This window comes from Ranitomeya variabilis, chromosome 5 (genome assembly GCF_051348905.1).
Source record: "Ranitomeya variabilis isolate aRanVar5 chromosome 5, aRanVar5.hap1, whole genome shotgun sequence".
Lineage (NCBI taxonomy): Eukaryota > Metazoa > Chordata > Amphibia > Anura > Dendrobatidae > Ranitomeya > Ranitomeya variabilis.
In genome coordinates this window covers 4,544,765-4,571,739 of record NC_135236.1, presented here as the reverse complement: position 1 = coordinate 4,571,739, position 26,975 = coordinate 4,544,765, and the positions used below count along the sequence as shown (strand labels likewise).

The following is a 26,975-nucleotide window of genomic DNA, read 5'->3' as shown; positions in this document are numbered from 1 at the left end:
CACCACTGTCTCCTTCTAATCTCTACCAAGAGCCCTACAACCCACTGTCTCCTAATATCTACCAAGAGCCCCTACTACCCACTGTCTCCCTCTAGTCCCTACCAAGAGCCCTACCACCGACTGTCTCCCTCTAATCTCTATCAAGAGCCTCTATCACCACTGTCTCCTTCTAATCTCTACCAAGAGCCCTACAACCCACTGTCTCCTAATATCTACCAAGAGCCCCTACTACCCACTGTCTCCCTCTAGTCCCTACCAAGAGCCCTACCACCGACTGTCTCCCTCTAATCTCTACCAAGAGCCTCTATCACCACTGTCTCCTTCTAATCTCTACCAAGAGCCCCTATCACCCACTGTCTCCCTCTAGTCCCCACTCAAGAGCCCTACCACCCACTGTCTCCCTCTAATTTCTACCAAGAGCCCTGCCACCCACTGTCTCCCTCTAATCTCTACCAAGAGCCTCTACCACCCACTGTCTCCCTCTAGTCCCCACTCAAGAGCCCTACCACCCACTGTCTCCCTCTAATCTCTACCAAGAGCCCTACTACCCACTGTCTCCCTCTAATCTCTACCAAGAGCCCTACCACCCACTGTCTCCCTCTAATCTCTACCAAGAGCCCCTACCACCCACTGTCTCCCTCTAATCTCTACCAAGAGCCCTGCCACCCACTGTCTCCTTCTAATCTCTACCAAGAGCCCCTACCACCCACTGTCTCCTTCTAATCTCTACCAAGAGCCTCTACCACCCACTGTCTCCCTCTAATCTGTACCAAGAGCCCCTACCACTCACTGTCTCCTTCTAATCTCTACCAAGAGCCTCTACCACCCACTGTCTCCCTCTAATCTGTACGAAGAGCCCCTACCGCCCACTGTCTCCCTCTAATCTTTACCAAGAGCCCCTAACACCCATTGTCTCCCTCTAGTCCCTACCAAGAGCACCTACCACCCACTCCCTCTAGTCCCTACCAAGAGCCCTACCACTCACTGTCTCCCTCTAGTCCCCACTCAAGAGCCCCGCCACCCACTGTCTCCCTCTAATCTCTACCAAGAGCCTCTACTGTTATGATCTGGTGGTCTAAGAGCAGCATGAGACGTACTCTGGAGAAGGTGGTACCTGTACTGACCGCAGACCCTGAACTTAACACCGCAACTAGAAGTAGCCGTGGAATGTACCTATCACTCCCTAGACATCTCGTCACAGCCGGAGGACTAATTACCCCTAGAAATAGAAAAGGGAAAACTATCTTGCCTCAGAGAACATCCCCAAAGGATAGACAGCCCCCCACAAATATTGACTGTGAGAGGAGAGGGAAAAAACATACACAGACTGAAATCAGAATTTAGCAAAGGAGGCCACTTCTAGCTAAATAGAAAGGATAGGACAGAGTACTATGCGGTCAGTATTAAAACACTAGAAAATATCCACCACAGAAAATACAAAATCTCCACAGCTAACTAAAGATATGGAGGGTATATCTGCATCTCCAGAGATACCAGCTTGGCTAAACAAATCCTTATACAGACCAAGCTGGACAAGACAAAACATGGAAAAGAACTGAACAATAAGGCCACAGCATGTGGACAGCAAAAATCAAGGCCAGAACTTATCTTTGTTGAAAAGAACAGCAAAGCAGAAGAGACCAGGCAGGGATGTGAATCCTCCAGGAACAATGGACAACTGGCACTGACTAAAGGGTCAAGCAAGACTAAATAGCCCAGTCAGAATTGCAAAAAGTGAACACACCTGACAAATGATGCGACTCAGAGACAGCAGCGCTACCACTTACAACCACCGGAGGGAGCCCAAGAGCAGAATTCACAACACTCTACCACCCACTGTCTCCCTCTAGTCCCTACCAAGAGCCCTACCACCCACTGTCTCTCTCTAGTCCCCACTCAAGAGCCCGTACCACCAACTGTCTCCCTCTAATCTCTACCAAGAGCCCCTACCACCCACTGTCTGCCTCTAATCCCTACCAAGAGCCCCGCCACCCACGGTCTCCCTCTAGTCCCTACCAAGAACACCTACTACTCACTGTCTCCCTCTAGTCCCAACCAAGAGCCCTACCACCCACTGTCTCCCTCTAATCTATACCAAGAGCCCGTACCACTCACTGTCTCCCTTTAGTCCCTACCAAGAGCCCTACCACTCACTGTCTCCCTCTAACCTCTACCAAGAGCACCTACCACCCACTGTCTCCCTCTATTCCCCACCAAGAGCCCTACCACCCACTGCCTCCCTCTAATCTCTACCAAGAGCCCTACCACCCACTCTCTCCCTCTAGTCCCCACTCAAGAGCCCTACCACCTACTGTCTTCCTCTAATCTCTACCAAGAGCCCTGCCACCCACGGTCTCCCTCTAATCTCTACCAAGAGCCTCTACCACCCACTGTCTCCCTCTAATCTCTACCAATAGCCCTACTACCCACTGTCTCCCTCTAATCTCTACCAAGAGCCCCTACCACCCACTGTCTCCCTCTAATCTCTATCAAGAGCCCTACCACCGTCTCCTTCTAATATCTACCAAGAGCGCCTACCACCCACTGTCTCCTTCTATTATCTACCAAGAGCCCTACCACCCACTGTCTCCCTCTAATCCCTACCAAGAGCCCTACCACCCACTGTCTCCTTCTAATATCTACCAAGAGCGCCTACCACCCACTGTCTCCTTCTATTATCTACCAAGAGCCCTACCACCCACTTACACCCCCTAATCTCTACCAAGAGCCCTACCACCCATTGTCTCCTAATATCTACCAAGAGCCCCTACCACCCACTGTCTCCCTCTAATCTCTTCCAAGAGCCCCTACCACCCACGGTCTCCCTCTAATCTCTAACAAGAGCCCTACCACCCACTTACTCCCTCTAAACTCTACCAAGAGACCTACCACCCACTGTCTCCTTCTTATATCTACCAAGAGCATCTACCACCCACTGTCTCCCTCTAATCTCTACCAAGAGCTTCTACCACCCTCTATCTCCCTCTAATCTCTACCAAGAGCCTTACCACCCACTGTCTCCCTCTAGTCCCTACCAAGAGCACCTATCACCCACTGTCTCCATCTAGTCCCTACAAGAGCCCTACCACCCACTGCCTCCCTCTAATCTCTACCAAGAGCCCTACCACCCACTGTCTCCCTCTAGTCCCCACTCAAGAGCCACTACCACCTACTGTCTTCCTCTAATCTCTACCAAGAGCCCCTGCCACCCACTGTCTCCCTATAATCTCTACTAAGAGCCCCTACCACCCACTGTCTCCCTCTAATCTCCACCAAGAGCCTCTACCACCCACTGTCTCCCTCTAGTCCCTGCCAAGAGCCTTACCACCCACTGTCTCCCTCTAGTCCCTACCAAGAGCCCTACCACCCACTGTCTTCCTCTAATCTCTACCAAGAGCCCTACCACCCACTGTCCCCCTCTAATCTCTACCAAGAGCCCTACCACCCACTGTCTCCCTCTAATCTCTACCAAGAGCCCTACCACCCACTGTCTCCCTCTAGTCCCCACTCAAGAGCCCTACCACCCACTGTCTTCCTCTAATCTCTACCAAGAGCCCTACCACCCACTGTCTCCCTCTAATCTCTACCAAGAGCTTCTACCACCCACTGTCTCCCTCTAATCTCTACCAAGAGCCCTACCACCCACTGTCTCCCTCTAGTCCCCACTCAAGAGCCCTACCACCCACTGTCTCCCTCTAATCTCTACCAAGAGCCCTACCACCCACTGTCTCCCTCTAATCTCTACCAAGAGCCTTGCCACCCACTGTCTCCTTCTAATCTCTACCAAGAGCCCCTACCACCCACTGTCTCCTTCTAATCTCTACCAAGAGCTCTACCACCCACTGTCTCCCTCTAGTAACTACCAAGAGCACTACCACCCACTGTCTCACTCTAATCTCTACCAAGAGCCCCTACCACTCACTGTCTCCCTCTAATCTCTACCAAAGGCCCTGCCACCCACTGTCTTTTTCTAATCTCTACCAAGAGCCCTACCACTCACTTTCTCCCTCTAATCTCTACCAAGAGCCCTACCACTCTCTGTCTCCCTCTAATCTCTACCAAAGGCCCTGCCACCCACTGTCTTTCTCTAATCTCTACCAAGAGCCCTACTGTTGTGAATTAGACTTTTTTGGCTCCCTCTTGTGGTCACTGGTGATATGACTTTGGGATTGTCTTTCTCAGTTTGGCACCCACCTGGGTCGTTAGTCCAGGGGTGTTGCTATATAAGCTTCCTGGATTCTCAGTCCAGTGCCTGGCATCGTTGTAATCAGATCCTTTCTGTTTGCTCCTGTCTGCTGGTCCTGGTTCTTGCAAAATTAAGCTAAGTCGTGCTTCCTTGTTTTTTGGTTATTTGTATGGCTCTTATTTTCTGTCCAGCTTGTACTAAATGTGATTCCTGATTTTGCTGGAAGCTCTAGGGGGCTGGTATTCTCCCCCCGGGCCATTAGACGGTTCGGGGGTTCTTGAATATCCAGCGTGGAGATTTTGATAGGGTTTTTGCTGACCGTATAAGTCATCTTACTATATTCTGCTATTAGTCAGTGGGCCTCTCTTTGCTAAAATATCTAGTTCATTCTTACGTTTGTTGTTTCTCCTTACCTCACCGTTATTATTTGTGGGGGGCTTGTATCCAACTTTTGGGGTCTTTTCTCTGGAGGCAAGAAAGGTCTATCTTTTCCCTTCTAGGGTTAGTTAGTTCTCCGGCTGGCGCGAGACGTCTAGAACCAACGTAGGCACGTTCCCTGGCTGCTGCTATTTGTGGTGCTAGGATTAGATATATGGTCAGCCCAGTTACCACTGCCCTATGAGCTGATTTTTTGTGTTTGCAGACTTGGTATTTACTTTTGAGACCCTCTGCCATTGGGGTCATAACAGTATGCCAGGCCTAAAGTTGAATGTTTAATGCATTGCAGAAGTGGGATAATAAGAAAGGAAATTCTGAGTTTTTTTTTTTTTTTTTCCTCTCTTTGTTCCTCCCCTTTACCTCTGAATGGCTTGTGCTTGCTGCAGACATGAATGTCCAGACCTTGATTACAAGTGTGGATCAGCTTGCTGCTCGTGTGCAGGGCATACAAGATTTTGTTACCAGTAGTCCTATGTCTGAACCTAAAATACCTATTCCTGAACTGTTCTCTGGAGACCGATTCAAGTTTAGGAATTTCAGGAATAATTGTAAATTGTTTCTATCTCTGAGACCCCGTTCATCTGGAGACTCAGCTCAGCAAGTTAAAATTGTTATCTCTTTCTTACGGGGCGACCCTCAGGATTGGGCCTTCTCGCTAGCGCCAGGAGATCCGGCATTGGCAAATATTGATGCGTTTTTTCTGGCGCTCGGATTGCTTTACGAGGAACCCAATCTTGAAATTCAGGCAGAAAAAGCCTTGCTGGCTATTTCTCAGGGCCAGGATGAAGCTGAAGTGTATTGCCAAAAATTTCGGAAATGGTCCGTGCTTACTCAGTGGAATGAGTGTGCTCTGGCCGCAAATTTCAGAAATGGCCTTTCTGAAGCCATTAAGAATGTGATGGTGGGTTTCTCCATTCCTACAAGTCTGAATGATTCCATGGCGCTGGCTATTCAAATTGACCGGCGTTTGCGGGAGCGCAAAACCGCTAATCCTCTGGTGGTGTTGTCTGAACAAACACCTGATTTAATGCAATGTGATAGAATTCAGACTAGAAATGAACGGAAAAATCATAGACGTCAGAATGGGTTGTGTTTTTACTGTGGTGATTCTACACATGTTATATCAGCATGCTCTAAACGCCTAACAAGGGTTGTTAGCCCTGTCGCCATTGGTAATTTGCAACCTAAATTTATTTTGTCTGTGACTTTAATTTGCTCATTGTCTTCCTACCCTGTTATGGCGTTTGTAAATTCAGGTGCTGCCCTGAGTCTTATGGATCTGTCATTCGCCAAGCGCTGTGGTTTTGTTCTTGAGCCTTTGGTAAATCCTATCCCTCTTAGAGGTATTGATGCTACGCCATTGGCGGAAAATAAACCGCAGTTTTGGACACAGGTAACCATGTGCATGACTCCTGAACACCGGGAGGTGATTCGTTTTCTTGTTCTGCATAAAATGCATGATTTGGTCGTTTTGGGTCTGCCATGGTTACAGACCCATAATCCAGTCTTGGATTGGAAGGCAATGTCTGTGTCAAGTTGGGGCTGTCAGGGAATTCATGGTGATTCCCCGCCGGTGTCTATTGCTTCCTCTACTCCTTCGGAAGTTCCTGAGTATTTGTCTGATTATCAGGATGTATTCAGCGAGTCCAGGTCCAGTGCTCTGCCTCCTCATAGGGACTGTGACTGCGCCATAGATTTGATTCCAGGTAGTAAATTTCCTAAGGGAAGACTATTTAATCTGTCTGTACCTGAGCATACCGCAATGCGTTCGTATATCAAGGAGTCTCTGGAGAAGGGGCATATCCGTCCATCCTCTTCCCCTCTTGGTGCGGGATTCTTTTTTGTGGCTAAGAAGGACGGATCTTTGAGGCCTTGTATTGACTATCGGCTTCTGAATAAAATCACTGTTAAATTTCAGTATCCTTTGCCTCTGTTGTCGGACTTGTTTGCCCGGATTAAAGGTGCCAAGTGGTTCACCAAGATTGATCTTCGTGGTGCGTACAACCTTGTGCGCGTTAAGCAGGGAGATGAATGGAAAACTGCATTTAATACGCCCGAAGGTCATTTTGAGTACTTGGTGATGCCTTTTGGGCTCTCTAATGCTCCTTCAGTGTTTCAGTCCTTTATGCATGATATTTTCCGGAAGTATCTGGATAAATTTATGATTGTTTATCTGGATGATATTCTGTTTTTTTCTGATGATTGGGACTCGCATGTAGAGCAGGTCAGGATGGTGTTTCAGGTTTTGCGTGAGAATGCTTTGTTTGTTAAGGGCTCAAAGTGTCTCTTTGGAGTACAGAAGGTTCCCTTTTTGGGGTTTATTTTTTCCCCTTCTGCGGTGGAGATGGACCCAGTCAAGGTCCGAGCTATTCATGATTGGACTCAGCCCACATCAGTTAAAAGTCTTCAGAAGTTCTTGGGTTTTGCTACCTTCTACCGTCGTTTTATCGCTAATTTTTCTAGCGTTGTTAAACCTTTGACGGATATGACCAAGAAAGGTTCTGATGTTGCTAACTGGGCTCCTGCAGCCGTGGAAGCTTTCCAAGAGTTGAAGCGCCGGTTTATTTCGGCGCCTGTTTTGTGCCAGCCTGATGTCTCACTGCCCTTTCAGGTTGAAGTGGATGCTTCTGAGATTGGGGCAGGGGCCGTTTTGTCGCAGAGAGGCCCTGGTTGCTCTGTAATGAGACCATGTGCCTTTTTCTCTAGGAAGTTTTCGCCTGCTGAGCGGAATTATGATGTTGGCAATCGGGAGTTGTTGGCCATGAAGTGGGCATTTGAGGAGTGGCGTCATTGGCTCGAGGGTGCTAAGCATCGTGTGGTGGTCTTGACTGATCACAAAAATTTGATGTATCTCGAGTCTGCTAAACGCCTGAATCCTAGACAGGCCCGCTGGTCATTGTTTTTCTCCCGTTTTGACTTTGTGGTCTCGTATTTAGCAGGTTCAAAGAATGTGAAGGCTGATGCTCTTTCAAGGAGCTTTGTGCCTGACTCTCCTGGAGTCGTAGAACCAGTTGGTATTCTTAAAGAGGGAGTTATCTTGTCAGCCATTTCTCCGGATTTGCGACGTGTGTTGCAGAGATTTCAGGCTGGTAGACCTGACTCTTGTCCACCTGACAGACTGTTTGTTCCTGATAAGTGGACCAGCAGAGTCATTTCCGAGGTTCATTCCTCGGTGTTGGCAGGGCATCCGGGAATTTTTGGCACCAGAGATCTGGTGGCTAGGTCCTTTTGGTGGCCTTCCTTGTCACGGGATGTGCGGTTATTTGTGCAGTCCTGTGGGACTTGTGCTCGAGCTAAGCCTTGCTGTTCTCGTGCCAGCGGGTTGCTCTTGCCCTTGCCTGTCCCGAAGAGGCCTTGGACACACATTTCCATGGATTTCATTTCAGATCTTCCGGTGTCTCAGGGCATGTCTGTCATCTGGGTGGTATGTGATCGCTTTTCCAAGATGGTCCATTTGGTATCTTTGCCTAAGCTGCCTTCCTCTTCCGATCTGGTTCCTTTGTTCTTTCAGAATGTGGTTCGTTTACACGGCATTCCTGAGAATATTGTGTCTGACAGAGGATCCCAGTTTGTTTCCAGGTTCTGGCGATCCTTTTGTGCTAAGATGGGCATTGATTTGTCGTTTTCGTCTGCCTTTCATCCTCAGACTAATGGACAAACGGAGCGAACTAATCAGACTCTGGAGGCTTATTTGAGGTGTTTTGTTTCTGCAGATCAGGATGATTGGGTGACCTTCTTGCCGTTGGCTGAGTTTGCCCTTAATAATCGGGCTAGTTCCGCTACTTTGGTTTCGCCTTTTTTTTGCAACTCTGGTTTCCATCCTCGTTTTTCCTCGGGACATGTGGAGCCTTCTGACTGTCCTGGGGTAGATTCCGTGGTGGATAGGTTGCAGCAGATCTGGAATCATGTGGTGGACAACTTGAAGTTGTCACAGGAGAAGGCTCAGCGTTTTGCCAACCGCCGCCGCGTTGTGGGTCCCCGACTTCGTGTTGGGGATTTGGTATGGCTGTCTTCTCGATTTGTTCCTATGAAGGTCTCCTCTCCTAAATTTAAGCCTCGCTTCATCGGTCCTTACAAGATATTGGAAATCCTTAATCCTGTGTCCTTTCGCTTGGATCTTCCGGTGTCGTTTGCCATTCACAACGTGTTCCATAGGTCTTTGTTGCGGCGGTACGTTGTACCTGTGGTTCCTTCTGTTGAGCCTCCTGCTCCGGTGTTGGTTGAGGGCGAGTTGGAGTACGTGGTGGAGAAGATCTTGGATTCTCGTCTCTCCAGGCGGAGGCTTCAGTATCTCGTCAAGTGGAAGGGCTATGGTCAGGAGGATAATTCCTGGGTGGTGTCCTCTGATGTGCATGCGGCCGACTTAGTTCGTGCCTTTCACGCTGCTCATCCTGATCGCCCTGGTGGTCTTGGTGAGGGTTCGGTGACCCCTCCTTAAAGGGGGGGTACTGTTGTGAATTAGACTTTTTTGGCTCCATCTTGTGGTCACTGGTGATATGACTCTGGGATTGTCTTTCTCAGTTTGGCACCCACCTGGGTCGTTAGTCCAGGGGTGTTGCTATATAAGCTTCCTGGATTCTCAGTCCAGTGCCTGGCATCGTTGTAATCAGATCCTTTCTGTTTGCTCCTGTCTGCTGGTCCTGGTTCTTGCAAAATTAAGCTAAGTCGTGCTTCCTTGTTTTTTGGTTATTTGTATGGCTCTTATTTTCTGTCCAGCTTGTACTAAATGTGATTCCTGATTTTGCTGGAAGCTCTAGGGGGCTGGTATTCTCCCCCCGGGCCGTTAGACGGTTCGGGGGTTCTAGAATATCCAGCGTGGAAATTTTGATAGGGTTTTTGCTGACCGTATAAGTCATCTTACTATATTCTGCTATTAGTCAGTGGGCCTCTCTTTGCTAAAATATCTAGTTCATTCTTACGTTTGTCGTTTCTCCTTACCTCACCGTTATTATTTGTGGGGGGCTTGTATCCAACTTTTGGGGTCTTTTCTCTGGAGGCAAGAAAGGTCTATCTTTTCCCTTCTAGGGTTAGTTAGTTCTCCGGCTGGCGCGAGACGTCTAGAACCAACGTAGGCACGTTCCCTGTCTGCTGCTATTTGTGGTGCTAGGATTAGATATACGGTTAGCCCAGTTACCACTGCCCTATGAGCTGGTTTTTTATGTTTGCAGACTTGGTATGTACTTTTGAGACCCTCTGCCATTGGGGTCATAACACCCTACCACCCACTGTCTCCCTCTAAACTCTACCAAGAGCCTTACCACTCACTGCCTCCTTCTAATATCTACCAAAAGCCTCTACCACTCACTGTCTCCCTCTAATCTCTACCAAGAGCCCTACCACCCACTGTCTCCCTCTAATCTCTAACAAGAGCCCTACCACCCACTGTCTCCCTCTACTAATCTCTACCAAGAGCCCTACCACCCACTGTCTCCCTCTAAACTCTACCAAGAGCCTTACCACTCACTGTCTCCTTCTAATATCTACCAAGAGCCCCGCCACCCACTGTCTCCCTCTAATCTCTACCAAGAGCCCTACCACCCACTGTGTCCCTCTAATCTGTACCAAAAGCCTCTACCACCCACTGTCTCCCTCTAAACTCTACCAAGAGCCCTACCACCCACTGTCTCCCTCTAGTCCCTACCAAGAGACCCTGTACAACCCCAAGAACAGCGTCCCAACCGTGAAGCATGGTAGGAGAACCATCATACTTTTGGGGTGCTTGTCAGCAAAGGGAACAGGATGACTGCACTGTATTGAAGGGAGGATGGAAGGAATCATGTAACGTGAGATTTTGGTCAACAGCCTCCTTCCTTCAGTAAGAACATTTCAAGGTCCTGGAGTGGCCTAGCCAGTCTACAGACCTGAACTCAATAGAAAATCTTTGGAGGACCTGAAAGTTAGGCTATGTGCACACGTTGTAGATTTTGTTGCGGATTCGCAGCAGTTTTCCGTGAGTTTACAGTACCATGTAAACCTATGGAAAACCAAATCCGCTGTGCACATACTGCAGAAAAAAAGCACAGAAACGCTATGTTGTTTTTTCTGCAGCATGTAAATTCTTTGTGCGGATTCCGCAGTGGTTTACACCTGTTCCTCAATAGGAATCCGCAGGTGTAAAACCGCAGGGGATGTCCGCAAAAAAATGCGTTAAATCTGCAGGTAATCCGCAGTGCTGTTTACCTGTGGATTTTGCAAAAACAGTGCGGAAAAATCCTCACACCAGTCCGCAACATGGGCACATACCTTAAATTTTGCCCAGCGACAGCCCCGAATTCTGAAAGATCCGGAGAAGATCTGTATGGATGAGGGAACCAAAATCCCTGCTGCAAACCTGGTCAAGAAATACAGGAAACATCTGACCTCTGTAATCGCAAAGAAAGGTTTCTGTACAAAACATGAAGTTCTGTTTTTCTATTGTATCAAATACTTATTTCATGTAATAAAACGCTAATTAATTACTGTATTTTTCAGATTATAAGACCCACTTTTTTTTTTCCAAATTTTTTTTGGGGAAAATGGAGGTGAGTCTTATAATCTGAATTGTAGCTGCAGTGGAGTTTACAGCTAAGATGGAGCAGGTCCAGTGTTGTTGCTGCCGGAAGCTTCTGACGGCAGCAGAGACAGAAGTAGGGTGATGGCTGCAGGCCCCAGGCTGGTACAGCGAGGTGTTCGGCGGTGCTGGGGCTCCTCTGACATTTTGAGAAAGCCCTTTCCATGCTCTTCTATGTGGAGGACGCCGTAAAAATGACCTCCAGAGGCGTCACATGTGCAAATTGAGATCTTGGAACCGAGATCTCCCCTCCCGTGGACTTGGCTCCCGACATCTAAATTGCGCATGTGCTGCATCTGGCTGCCATTTTTCCCGGAGTCCACCACATTAGAAAGTATGGAAAGTGTGGGGCTCCGGGCTTCTTCAAAATGTCAGCAGAGCCCCCGCACCACTGAACGCAGCCATGGCCCGACTCCTGCCGCCGATGAACTTACGAAGTGGGCAGTGCAACATATTAATATTCCCCACTGTATATATAGGACAGTGATCTATCACAGGAACGGTCGACCAACAAACATCACTCCAAAAACAAGGTGCACAATATCCTACACAAAGGAACCCAAGGTCATTCTAAGCAACTGAAGGCTTCTCCCTTATTAGCTGCAGCTAACCCCTTCCCTTCCAGATGATTTTTTTCCTCTAAAGTTGTTTATTTTTTCATTGACACGGTCGTATGAGAGCTTGTTTTTGTGGGACAAGTTATACTGCTGACTGACCTCATCCATTTTGTCTTGTGAGGGGTCTGACAGCTTGAAAATATTCCAAAGGTGTTGAAATTGTGAAGACATTTTTGGGGTTTTGGTTTTACACCATTAAAGATAACAAATGACCTGGGGATGAGACTCTCCGGTCAGGACAATTATGGGGATAACAAACATGTATGATTTTTTTTTTTTTCATTAAAGTGGTGAAAAAAAATTGTTAATTTGCTAAAAAAAAAAGAGAAAAAAATCATTTAGTTTGTCGCCATTTCCCGCGACCCGTTAAGTTTCCATTTTTCAGTCGATGGGGCAGTGTGAAGGTTTGGTGATATCATTGTAGGGGAGATATGATATTTTTATTGTTTTTTGTTGCACTTTAGTTTTTTGCATTGTTGTGGCAGCTGAAAAAACCTTTCTTTTATCATTTGATAGATCGGACTTTTCCGGATGTAGCGACAGCGAATATTGTTGTTCTTTTTTTATTTCTTTTTGATGGGGGAGGAAAGGGTTAATTGAAATGATTCTATTTGATTTTCTCCATATTTATAATGAGATATTGTCGGGTGTCCCAGACCTGGACAGGAGAGCGGAGGAGAACCCAAAGGATCGGGTCAGTGTGTGGGGCACGACCGGTGGGTGAGGGGTCCGACACTGCTGTTAGGGGGGTTCTCTGGTGAAAGCTATCACCTGTCCTGAGGATCGGTAATAATGTGCTGATCTGACCGCTAGCACCGATCCTCAGCTTTTCTCCCAAATAACAAGGCCGCCGTCATCGTTGTTGGAACGATGATTTCTATCTTTTTTCACCATCGACGGTCAACTTGAGGACATTATTGGCTGTTTCATCAATTGAACTTTAATCTGTGCGATCAGGGCAAGTAATGACGCTGGACAACAGAGGAGGACTAAGATGGCGGCAATGGAGGCTCTGAGCAGGTGCCCGGCGGCCGTGAGAGCACATGGACACTCTATGATAAGGCATATGGGCAAAAGGGTTAATTGGCCGATTTAGTCAACGTGGAGAACCTGTGATGTGTGGTGATGTGTGTGGGCTCCTGTGCATATGAAAATAGCTTGGAGGATATTCACTAAATTAAAACATAACTTTTAATAAATATGTATAAAATATCTGGGCCCTTACCAAAAATACATATATAGACAAAGTGAACAAGGTGCTAAAGTGAACCAGTGCTAAATAGATAAAAAACTGGAATAGTCTTACCAGTTGACGGACAAATGGTGGAGGTCTCACCAATTCTGTGGGGTAGGTGGTTCCAAATAAATACGAGATGAAGAAAAACAGGGTCAGAGGTAGGGAAATATAGTATAACCGCTGTCTTCCCTGTAAACCCCTGTAGAGCTCCTGTCCTCACAAGGACAGGCCCCAAGTGAGCCCTGCTATGGCCACCCACCAACCACAGTAACCCTAATTGTCTCTTATCTCCCTACGCGTTTCAACTCCGATGAAGGAGAATCATCAGGGGAGTTATTTATGAAAAATGCCAATGGGTCTTCTTAGTAAGTCAAACAAAGACAGTCCATCATTAACCAAACTGGTCCGTGTGCAGTTCTATATAGGACGGGTCCCGCAGTGGCTGGGAGTCCCGTCAATAACCAGCAGAAACCTCGGTGATGTCCGCAGTTTATAGTCGGGGACTCCAGGTTTCTGCTGGTTATTGACGGGACTCCCAGCCACTGCGGGACCCGTCCTATATAGAACTGCACACGGACCAGTTTGGTTAATGATGGACTGTCTTTGTTTGACTTACTAAGAAGACCCATTGGCATTTTTCATAAATAACTCCCCTGATGATTCTCCTTCATCGGAGTTGAAACGCGTAGGGAGATAAGAGACAATTAGGGTTACTGTGGTTGGTGGGTGGCCATAGCAGGGCTCACTTGGGGCCTGTCCTTGTGAGGACAGGAGCTCTACAGGGGTTTACAGGGAAGACAGCGGTTATACTATATTTCCCTACCTCTGACCCTGTTTTTCTTCATCTCGTATTTATTTGGAACCACCTACCCCACAGAATTGGTGAGACCTCCACCATTTGTCCGTCAACTGGTAAGACTATTCCAGTTTTTTATCTATTTAGCACTGGTTCACTTTAGCACCTTGTTCACTTTGTCTATATATGTATTTTTGGTAAGGGCCCAGATATTTTATACATATTTATTAAAAGTTATGTTTTAATTTAGTGAATATCCTCCAAGCTATTTTCATAATTATTCTGAGGGTTTGGACACGGCAAGTTACATTACAAGCCTTAGCTGGCTCCTGTGCATAACCCCATTATTACACCCTAGTGCTCCTTTCTTTTCTCCATATTACCCCCATTATTATTCGATGTACCCCATTATTACTCCATATTACCCCCATTATTACTCCATATTACCCCCCATTATTATTCTATATACCCCCATTATTACTCCATATTACCCCCCATTATTATTCTATATACCCCCATTATTACTCCATATACCCCCATTATTATTCTATATACCCCCATTATTACTCCATATACCCCCATTATTACTCTATATTACCCCCATTATTACTCCATATTACCCCCCATTATTACTCCATATACCCCCATTATTACTCCATATTACCCCCATTATTACTCCATATTACCCCCCATTATTACTCCATATACCCCCATTATTACTCCATATTACCCCCCATTATTATTCTATATACCCCCATTATTACTCCATATACCCCCATTATTACTCCATATTACCCCCATTATTACTCTATATTACCCCCCTTTATTACTCTATATACCCCCATTATTACTCTATAGTACCCCCATTATTACTCCATATTACCCCCCATTATTACTCCATATTACCCCCCATTATTACTCCATATACCCCCATTATTACTCCATATTACCCCCCATTATTATTCTATATACCCCCATTATTACTCCATATACCCCCATTATTACTCTATATTACCCCCATTATTACTCTATAGTACCCCCATTATTACTCCATATTACCCCCATTATTACTCCATATTACCCCCCATTATTATTCTATATACCCCCATTATTACTCCATATACCCCCATTATTACTCCATATACCCCCATTATTACTCCATATTACCCCCCATTATTATTCTATATACCCCCATTATTACTCCATATACCCCCATTATTACTCTATATTACCCCCATTATTACTCCATATTACCCCCATTATTACTCCATATTACCCCCCATTATTACTCCATATAACCCCATTATTACTCTATATTACCTCCATTATTACTCCATATTACCCCCCCATTAATACTCCATATTACCCCCCATTATTACTCCATATTACCCCCATTATTGCTCTATATACCCCCATTATTACTCCATATTACCCCCATTATTACTCCATATTACCCCCATTATTACTCTATATTACCCCCATTATTACTCTATATACCCCCATTATTACTCCATATTACCCCCATTATTATTCTATATACCCCCATTATTACTCCATATACCCCCATTATTACTCTATATTACCCCCATTATTACTCCATATTACCCCCATTATTACTCCATATTACCCCCCATTATTACTCTATATTACCCCCATTATTACTCTATATACCCCCATTATTACTCCATATTACCCCCCATTATTATTCTATATACCCCCATTATTACTCCATATACCCCCATTATTACTCCATATACCCCCATTATTACTCCATATTACCCCCCATTATTATTCTATATACCCCCATTATTACTCCATATACCCCCATTATTACTCTATATTACCCCCATTATTACTCCATATTACCCCCATTATTACTCCATATTACCCCCATTATTACTCCATATTACCCCCCATTATTACTCCATATAACCCCATTATTACTCTATATTACCTCCATTATTACTCCATATTACCCCCCCATTAATACTCCATATTACCCCCCATTATTACTCCATATTACCCCCATTATTGCTCTATATACCCCCATTATTACTCCATATTACCCCCATTATTACTCCATATTACCCCCATTATTACTCTATATTACCCCCATTATTACTCTATATACCCCCATTATTACTCCATATTACCCCCATTATTATTCTATATACCCCCATTATTACTCCATATACCCCCATTATTACTCTATATTACCCCCATTATTACTCCATATTACCCCCCATTATTACTCTATATTACCCCCATTATTACTCTATATACCCCCATTATTACTCTATATTACCCCCATTATTACTCTATATACCCCCCATTATTACTCCATATTACCCCCCATTATTATTCTATATACCCCCATTATTACTCCATATACCCCCATTATTACTCTATATTACCCCCATTATTACTCCATATTACCCCCATTATTACTCTATATACCCCCATTATTACTCTATATTACCCCCATTATTATTCCATGTACCCCATTATTACTCCATATACCCCCATTATTACTCTATATTACCTCCATTATTACTCTATATTACCTCCATTATTACTCCATATTACCCCCATTATTACTCTATATACCCCCATTATTACTCTATATTACCCCCATTATTACTCCATATTACCCACATTATTACTCCATATTACCCCCCATTATTACTCTATAATACCCCCATTATTACTCTATATACCCCCATTATTACTCCATATTACCCCCCATTATTACTCCATATTACCCCCCATTATTACTCTATATTACCCCCATTATTACTCTATATACCCCCATTATTACTCCATATTACCGCCCATTATTACTCCATATACCCCCATTATTACTCTATATTACCCCCATTATTACTCCATATTACCCCCATTATTACTCCATATACCCCATTATTACTCCATATTACCCCCATTATTACTCCATATTACCCCCCATAATTACTCTATATTACCCCCATTATTACTCTATATACCCCCATTATTACTCCATATTACCCCCCATTATTACTCCATATTACCCCCCATTATTACTCTATATTACCCCCATTATTACTCTATATACCCCCATTATTACTCCATATTACCCCCCATTATTACTCTATATACCCCCATTATTACTCCATATACCCCCATTATTACTCTATATTACCCCCATTATTACTCCATATTACCCCATTATTACTCCATATACCCCATTATTACTCCATATTACCCCCATTATTACCCCATATTACCCCCATTATTACTCCATATTACCCCCCATTATTACTCTATATTACCCCCATTATTACTCTATATACCCCCATTATTACTCCATATTACCCCCATTATTACTCCATATTACCCCCCATTATTACTCTATATTACCCCCATTATTACTCTATATACCCCCATTATTACTCCATATTACCCTCATCATTACTCCATATTACCCCATTATTACTCCATATTACCCCCATTATTACTCCATACACCCCCATTATTACTCCATATTACCCCCATTATTACTCCATATACCCCCATTATTACTCCATATTACCCCCATTATTACTCCATATTACCCCCATTATTACTCCATATTACCCTATTATTACTCCATATACCCCCCATTATTACTCCATATTCCCCATTATTATTCTATATACCCCCATTATTACTCTATATTACCCCCATCATTACTCCATATTACCCCCATCATTAGTCCATATTACCCCCATTATTACTCCATATTACCCCCATTATTACTCCATATTACCCCCATTATTACTCCATATTACCCCCATTATTACTCCATATACCCCCCATTATTACTCCATATTACCCCATTATTATTCCATGTACCCCATTATTACTCCATATTACCCCCATTATTACTCCATATTACCCCCATTATTACTCCATATTACCCCCATTATTACTCCACATTACCCCCATTATTACTCCATATTACCCCATTATTACTCCATATTACCTCCATTATTACTCCATATACCCCCATTATTACTCCATATTACCCCCATTATTACTCTATATACCCCCATTATTACTCCATATTACCCCCATCATTACTCCATATTACCCCCATTATTACTCCATATTACCCCCATTATTACTCCACATTACCCCCATTATTACTCCATATTACCCCATTATTACTCCATATTACCCCCATTATTACTCCATATTACCCCCATTATTACTCCACATTACCCCCATTATTACTCCATATTACCCCCATTATTACTCCACATTACCCCCATTATTACTCCACATTACCCCCATTATTACTCCACATTACCCCCATTATTACTCCACATTACCCCCATTATTACTCCATATTACCCCCATTATTACTCCATATTACCCCCATTATTACTCCACATTACCCCCATTATTACTCCATATTACCCCATTATTACTCCATATTACCTCCATTATTACTCCATATACCCCCATTATTACTCCATATTACCCCCATTATTACTCTATATACCCCCATTATTACTCCATATTACCCCCATCATTACTCCATATTACCCCCATTATTACTCCATATTACCCCCATTATTACTCTATATACCCCCATTATTACTCCATATTACCCCCATTATTACTCCATATTACCCCCATCATTACTCCATATTACCCCCATTATTACTCCATATTACCCCCATTATTACTCTATATACCCCCAGTATTACTCCATATTACCCCCATTATTACTCCATATTACCCCTATTATTACTCCATATTACCCCCATTATTACTCCATATTACCCCCATTATCACTCTATATACCCCCATTATTACTCCATATACCCCCATTATTACTCCATATTACCCCCATTATTACTCCATATTACCCCCATTATTACTCCATATTACCCCTATTATTACTCCATATTACCCCCTATTATTACTCCATATTACCCCCATTATTACTCCATATTACCCCCATTATCACTCTATATACCCCCATTATTACTCCATATAACCCCATTATTACTCCATATACCCCCATTATTACTCCATATTACCCCATTATTACTCCATATAACCCCATTATTACTCCATATAACCCCATTATTACTCCATATTACCTCCATTATTACTCCATATTACCCCATTATTACTCCATATACCCCCATTATTACTCCATATTACCCCCATTATTACTTCATATTACCCCCATTATTACTTTATATACCCCATTATTACTCCATATACCCCCATTATTATTCCATGTACCCCATTATTACTCCATATTACCCCCATTATTACTCTATATTACCCCGCATTATTACTCTATATACCCCCATTATTACTCCATATTACCCCCATTATTACTCCATATTACCCCCATTATTACTCCTCATACCCCCATTATTACTCTATATACCCCATTATTACTCCATATTACCCCCATTATTATTCCATGTACCCCATTATTACTCCATATTACCCCCATTATTACTCTATATTACCCCCCATTATTACTCTATATTACCCCCATTATTATTCCATATACCTCCATTATTACTCTATATACCCCATTATTACTCCATATTACCCCATTATTACTCTATATTACCCCCCATTATTACTCTATATACCCCCATTATTACTCCATATTACCCCCATTATTACTCCTCATACCCCCATTATTACTCTGTATACCCCATTATTACTCCATATTACCCCCATTATTATTCCATGTACCCCATTATTACTCCATATTACCCCCATTATTACTCTATATTACCCCCCATTATTACTCTATATTACCCCCATTATTATTCCATATACCTCCATTATTACTCTATATACCCCATTATTACTCTATATTACCCCATTATTACTCCATATTACTCCCATTATTACTCCATATTACCCCCATTATTACTCCATATTACCCCCATTATTACTCTATGTAGCCCCCATTATTTCTCCATATTACCCCCATTATTACTCCATATTACCCCCATTATTACTCCATATTACCCCCATTATTACTCTATGTAGCCCCCATTATTTCTCCATATTACCGCCATTATTACTCCATATTACCCCCATTATTACTCTATGTAGCCACCATTATTACCCCATTATTACTCTATACTCCCATTATTACTCGATATATCCCCATTATTACTCTATATGCCCCCTTTAATACTCCATATTACCCCATTATTACTCCATATTACCCCCATTATTACTCTATGTAGCCACCATTATTACTCCATATTACCCCATTATTACTCTATACTCCCATTATTACTCTATATATCCCCATTATTACTCTATATGCCCCCTTTAATACTCCATATTACCCCATTATTACTCCATATTACCCACATTATTACGCCATATTACTCCCATTATTACTCCATATTACTCCCATTATTAGTCCATATTACCCCCATTATTACTCTATATAGCCCCCATTATTACTCCATATTACCCCCTTTATTACTCCATATTACCCCCATTATTACTCTACTAGAATGTGGCCCGATTCTAATGTATCGGGTATTCTAGAATATGCATGTCCCCGTAGTATATGGACAATGATGATTCCAGAATTCGCGGCAGACTGTGCCTGTCGCTGATTGGTCGAGGCAACCTTTATGACATCATCGCCGCCATGGCAACCATTATGACATCTACGTCGATACTGTGCCCGTCGCTGATTGGTCGAGGCCTGGCGGCAGACTGTGCCCGTCGCTGATTGGTCGAGGCAACCTTTATGACATCATCGTCGCCATGCTGTGCCCGTCTCTGATTGGTCGAGGCCTGGCGGCCTCGACCAATCAGAGACGCGGGATTTCCAGGACAGACAGACAGACAGAAAGACAGCTAGACAGACAGAAAGACAGACAGACAGACTGACGGAAAAACCCTTAGACAATTATATATAGATATACCCCCATTATTACTCCATATTACCCCATTATTACTCCATATCACCTCCATTATTACTCTATATACCCCCCATTATTACTCCTCATACCCCCATTATTGCTCCACATAACCCCATTATTACTCTATATACCCCCATTATTACTCCTCATATCCCCATTATTACTCTATATACCCCCATTATTACTCCATATAACCCCATTATTACTCCATATTACCCCCATTATTACTCTATATACCCCCATTATTACTCTATATACCCCCATTATTACTCCATATAACCCCATTATTACTCCATATAACCCCATTATTACTCTATATACCCCCATTATTACTCTATATACCCCCATTCTTACTCTATGTACCCCCATTATTACTCCATATTATCCCATTATTACTCTATATACCCCCATTATTGCTCTATATATCCCCTTTATTACTCCATATTACCCCCATTATTACTCTATATACCCCCATTATTACTCCATATTACCCCATTATTACTCCATATTACCTCCATTATTACTCTATATACCCCCCATTATTACTCTATATACCCCCATTATTACTCCATATAACCCCATTATTACTCTATATACCCCCATTATCACTCCTCATACCCCCATTATTACTCTATATACCCCCATTATTACTCTATATACCCCCATTATTACTCCATATACCCCCATTATTACTCCATATAACCCCATTATTACTCTATATACCCCCATTATTACTCCATATACCCCCATTATTACTCCATATAACCCCATTATTACTCTATATACCCCCATTATTACTCTATATACCCCCACTATTACTCTATATACCCCCATTATTACTCTATATACCCCCCATTCTTACTCTATGTACCCCCATTATTACTCCATATTACCCCATTATTACTCTATATACCCCCATTATTGCTCTATATATCCCCTTTATTACTCCATATTACCCCCATTATTACTCTATATACCCCCATTATTACTCCATATTACCCCATTATTACTCCATATTACCTCCATTATTACTCTATATACCCCCCATTATTACTCTATATACCCCCATTATTACTCCATATAACCCCATTATTACTCTATATACCCCCATTATCACTCCTCATACCCCCATTATTACTCTATATACCCCCATTATTACTCTATATACCCCCATTATTGCTCCACATAACCCCATTATTGCTCCACATAACCCCATTATTACTCCATATAACCCCATTATTACTCCATTTAGCCCATTATTACTCCATACTAGCCATCCTACAAGCCTTTCTATCACTTTGTCTTTTGTGTTTTTAGACATTTGGATCCGGTGTCTTGTGCCTCCTGCCCATGTCGTTCAAAGGTAATTTTCTTATGAGCCCCTGGCCTTACATTCACCCCTGTGTCCTGACAGTAGATTAGATGATTATACATGATCACCCTGATACTCTACGTCGTGCCCCAAGGGTCCATCTGGGGATCTCATGAGTAATTGCTCTACTGATCTGGAATCATTGTAGCCTACAAAGAAAATCAGGCCTGGTCGATAGTACGGCAGCTTGGGAGCAGACCCCCGCAATAAGGGCTGGATAAAGCTGAATCCACAGCTTTCATCAGGAGAACGTTGTGAAGGGACAATAATTACATCAACGAGATCATGTTGATTGTACAGAATTCTGCATTGTCATTTGCTCATCTCCTCGCCTAATCCCACAAAGACCTGTCAGCGTCTTCTTGACTAATGCAAAGTGTAATGCTCAGGAGTAAAGGTCGTTTAGGTGAAACTGGAGATGTTCTTCCTATTGGGTAACCTGAAGATTTTCATCTCATAAAAGAAACTGCAGACAACAATATCAAAGCAAAAAGTGGTGATATCCAGCTCATGGAAGAGCCTAGAGGCATCCATCTCATGGACGAAACTGGAGGTGTCCATTTTATAACAGAAAGTGGAGATGTCCCTCTTATGAAAGAACCTGGAGGTGACCATCTCATGGAAGAACCTGATAGCAACTCATAGAAATATAAAAATCGGAGGATGGTGCCTTGTATAATATATGTCTCAACAGAAAGATTAATCAATGGGGAGTAAACGTTCCCAACAGGTGTCTGTTTGACTTATATAATTGACTTACAGTGGGTACGGAAAGTATTCAGACCCCTTTACATTTTTCACTCTTTGTTTCATTGCAGCCATTTGGTAAATTCAAAAAAGTTCATTTTTTTCTCATAAACAGAAATGTAGTTATTTTTTGCCAATTTATTAAAAAAGAAAAACTGAAAACTCCCATGGTCATAAGTCTTCAGCCCCTTTGCTCAGTATTTAGAAGCCCCTTTTGACCTAGTACAGCCATGAATCTTCTTGGGAATGATGCAACAAGTTTCTCACCCCTGGATTTGGGGATTCTTCCTTGCAGATCCTCTCCAGTTCCGTCAGGTTGGATGGTGAACGTTGGTGGACGCCATTTTCAGGTCTCTCCAGAGATGCTCAGTTGGGTTTAGGTCAGGGCTCTGGCTGGGCCGGTCAGGAATGGTCACAGAGTTGTTCTGAAGCCGCTCCTTTGTTATTTTCGCTGTGTGCTTAGGGTCGTTGTCTTGTTGGAAGGTGAACCTTCGGCCAAGTCTGAGGCCCAGAGCACTCTGGAAGAGGTTTTCATCCAGGATATCTCTGTACTTGGCCGCATTCATGTTTCCTTCAATGACAAACAGTTGTCCTGTCCCAACAGCTGATAAACACCCCATAGCATGATGCTGCCACCACCATGTTTCACTGTTGGGATTGTATTGGGCAGGTGATGAGCAGTGCCTGGTTTTCTCCACACATACCGCTTAGAATTATCACCAAAAAGGTCTATCTTCATCTCATCAGACCAGAGAATCTTATTTCTCATAGTCTGGGAGTCCTTCGTGTGTTTTTTAGCAAACTCTTTGCGGGCTTTCATATGTCTTGCACTGAGGAGAGGCTTCCGTCGGGCCACTCTGCCATAAAGGCCCGATTGGTGGAGGGCTGCAGTGATAGTTGACTTTGTGGACCTTTCTCCCATCTCCCTACTGCATCTCTGGGGCTCAGCCACAGTGATCTTGGGGTTCTTCTTTACCTCTATCACCAAGGCTCTTCTCCCACGATTGCTCAGTTTGGCTGGACGGCCAGGTCTAGGAAGACTTCTGGAGGTCCCAAACCTCTTCTATTATAGGATTATGGAGGCCACTGTGCTCTTAGGAACCTTGAGTGCTGCAGAAATTCTGTTGTAACCTTGGCCAGATCTGTGCCTTGCCACAATTCTGTCTCTGAGCTCCTTGGCCGGTTCCTTTGACCTCATGATTCTCATTTGGCCTGACATGCACTGTGAGCTGTGAGGTCCTATATAGACAGGTGTGCGCATTTCCAAATCAAGTCCTATCCGTTTAATTACACACAGCTGGCCTCCAATGAAGGAGTAGAACCATCTCAAGGAGGATCACAAGGAAATGGACAGCAAGTGACTTACATATGAGTGTCTGAGCAAAGGGGCTGAATACTTATGACCTTGTGAAATTTCAGTTTTTCTTTTTTATTAAATTTGCAAAAATTTCTACATTTCTGTTTTTTTTCAGTCAAGATGGGGTGCACAGTGTACATTAATGAGAAAAAAATGAACTTTTTTAAATTTACTGAATGGCTGCAATGAAACAAAGAGTGAAATATTTAAAGGGGTCTGAATACTTTCCGTACCCACTTTATATAGGTGTTAAAGTACTTGTAACTATCACGCTAGTCAGTACTCGTGGACAAGTCATGAGTTGGTTAAGAGCCTATTATGCCCTATGCAGTAGTCAAGAGGACCGGGGTCAGATACCAAAAGGGCTTATCATAAACAAAAGAGGTAAGGCAAAGGCGCAGCCAGGTCACAGTCCGAAGGTCAGAATTCCAGGAAGGTAGCAAATGAAGACAAAGGGGCTAGGGAAAGGGATGGTAAGAGGCAAGGTCCAAGGTAAGACAGAAATATATCAGAGACAGAACACTGAAGAACAAGGCAAACATTCACCACTGAGCTAAGGCTACTACTGGCAGTAATCAGAGGTAGACAGCCAGTTAAATAGCCAGGGAATCACTCAGAACAGGTGACACCTGTAGGAAACCCCACAATCCCTGCCCCAGATTGGGCGACTGGACTGTCACTCACAACACTGACAGCTCATCACGCCCTACTGTCTGATTGGTTGCCTAAGTTGCCATTTACCACACTGGGGGTAGGAATCGTGACAGTAACCCTATTTACGGGTGGGTCAGACTGAGGGTGACTGCTTAAACCTTGGGTCTTTTGTGTGAGTTTCACTTCTGAAGGGGCCAACATCCTATGGGAAAGGTGATTAAACTGAATAAAAATGATGGCTGAGGTGTTGCTGTCAATCCATTAAATAGATTCATCAGTCCTTAGGATTTTATTCATGATCCTTTATTTGTGAAAGTCTACATTGGTTACAAGTTTCGAGGACACGATGCTCTTCTTTAGACTAGTTAGGTCTTATGTATTTGTTGGAGCTTGATTTTCTTCTAATCGCTAATTCATAGGAAAACCATGAGACGTCCATCTTGTTGAAAAACCTGAAAGTGAACACACTATGGAAGAACCTGACGATATTAATGCAATAGAAGAACCTACAAAGCGACTTTCTTTCTTTTTTTTTGTGGAGGCAGCTTCCTACCCTTCGTGTCTGTATTTACCAAAATTTTCAATAAAAACACAGAACAATATTTTAACAGAACAATCTAGAGAGATTAATCTCAAATAAAGACACCTGGAGATGTATATCTCGTGGAAGAGCCTGGAGATGCCTGTCTCGTAGAAGGACATAGAAATGTCCATCTCATAGAAGGATTTGGAGTTGTCCATCTTATAGAAGGTCCTGGAGATGTCTGTCTTGTAGAAGTCCCTCAAAATAACCATCTCGTAGATGGGCCTGAAAATGTCCATCTTCTAGAAGGGATTGAAGATTGTAGAAGGACCGAGAGATGTCCATTTTATGGAAGGACCTGGAGAGGTCTATCTAATATAATTGTTATTAGGGACAGAAGATTCTTATCTATTTTACAGAGTAAATTGATCTAAATAGAAGAAGGTTTGGTCATGTGAGGACCCAGCACAGAAGAATAAGTGTTTTTTAAGTACTGGACACCATTGACATATGGAAGGTTTCATTTTGATGGCACAATAAGAAAATAACTTTACAGAACATACTGGGAATGTAGAGCATTAACCATTGCAGAATACGGGTTTATGACCATTCAGGTTTCCAAAATTTCACATTGAGTCTCCAAACTCTTTGCAGATTCATCACCACTTCAGACTAGACCTCTTGAAGATGAGCCTCCAAGCTATAATCTCATTGCACCGTATGCACCCCCGAGTACAAGTGCACCATCTGCCCCACCAAGTTATCAACTAGACACTCCAATATTGAAAGGGCTTCCCCCCGGCATGGAGCAACTTCTCCAGGTAAGTCATCTGTCACATCTGTCTAGAAGTCTCTGTCTTGTGTGTGCTCCCATAGTGTCTTCCATGAGCAGCTGTAGAACAGAGTTGATCTCTGAGGAATCCAACTATGTCCTCAGGTGACTGGAGAAAAACAGTATAAACATAAGGATGAATGACCTCAGGGAGATCAAAACATCCAACACCGCGGAGACACCATCACGTGTTTCTCAACGCAGTGATCCAGAACATTGCCCCCATCGCTTATGGGAAATATGCAAATGTCGAAACAGCTGTCTATGGATGGATACCATGTTTTGGCATAGGTGGTTTTCCTTTATTGGATGCTGCCCTTCCCGTGGTTGTTCCTTCCCGATGAAAGACCTATTCATTGCTTGCGTTGAGAAACACGTGATGGTGTCTCCGGGACTTTTCTACATGGAGAAAAACACTGACATCTGCTTGTGTGCTCTTACTGTCTTCCCAGCATGTGTCTCCTTTCACATTCCTGTCTCTTCTGTCTCCCCTGCCTGTATTCTTTATTTGCCTCCTGTGTCTTATTTGCCCTTCTCCCTCTGTTTTATCTGCCTTTCTCCCATGCCTGCTCATCTTGTTTCTCTCTTCCTCCTGCTTGTCTCATCCCTCTCTGTCCTATTCCTTACCTTTATCCACAGAATATTTGTAGCCTGTCTACAAATCTTTCTCCCCTTTCTGCCTCATTTATTTACCTTCCTTGCTTGTCAATGTACTG

The 26,975-nt window shown here is 43.5% G+C and overlaps 1 protein-coding gene across 1 annotated transcript in view; it reads left to right on the top strand.

The window, feature by feature from the left end:
• The window catches only part of LOC143774145 (phospholipid scramblase 2-like), a 123,071-nt gene that overhangs the window by 70,903 nt on the left and 25,193 nt on the right, over positions 1 to 26,975 (top strand). Inside the window, exons 2-3 of the mRNA XM_077261477.1 lie at positions 22,092 to 22,137; positions 26,082 to 26,248. Coding sequence (XP_077117592.1) covers positions 22,125 to 22,137; positions 26,082 to 26,248 — 180 coding nt within the window. The 5' untranslated portion in view covers positions 22,092 to 22,124. The remainder of the gene's footprint in view (positions 1 to 22,091; positions 22,138 to 26,081; positions 26,249 to 26,975) is intronic.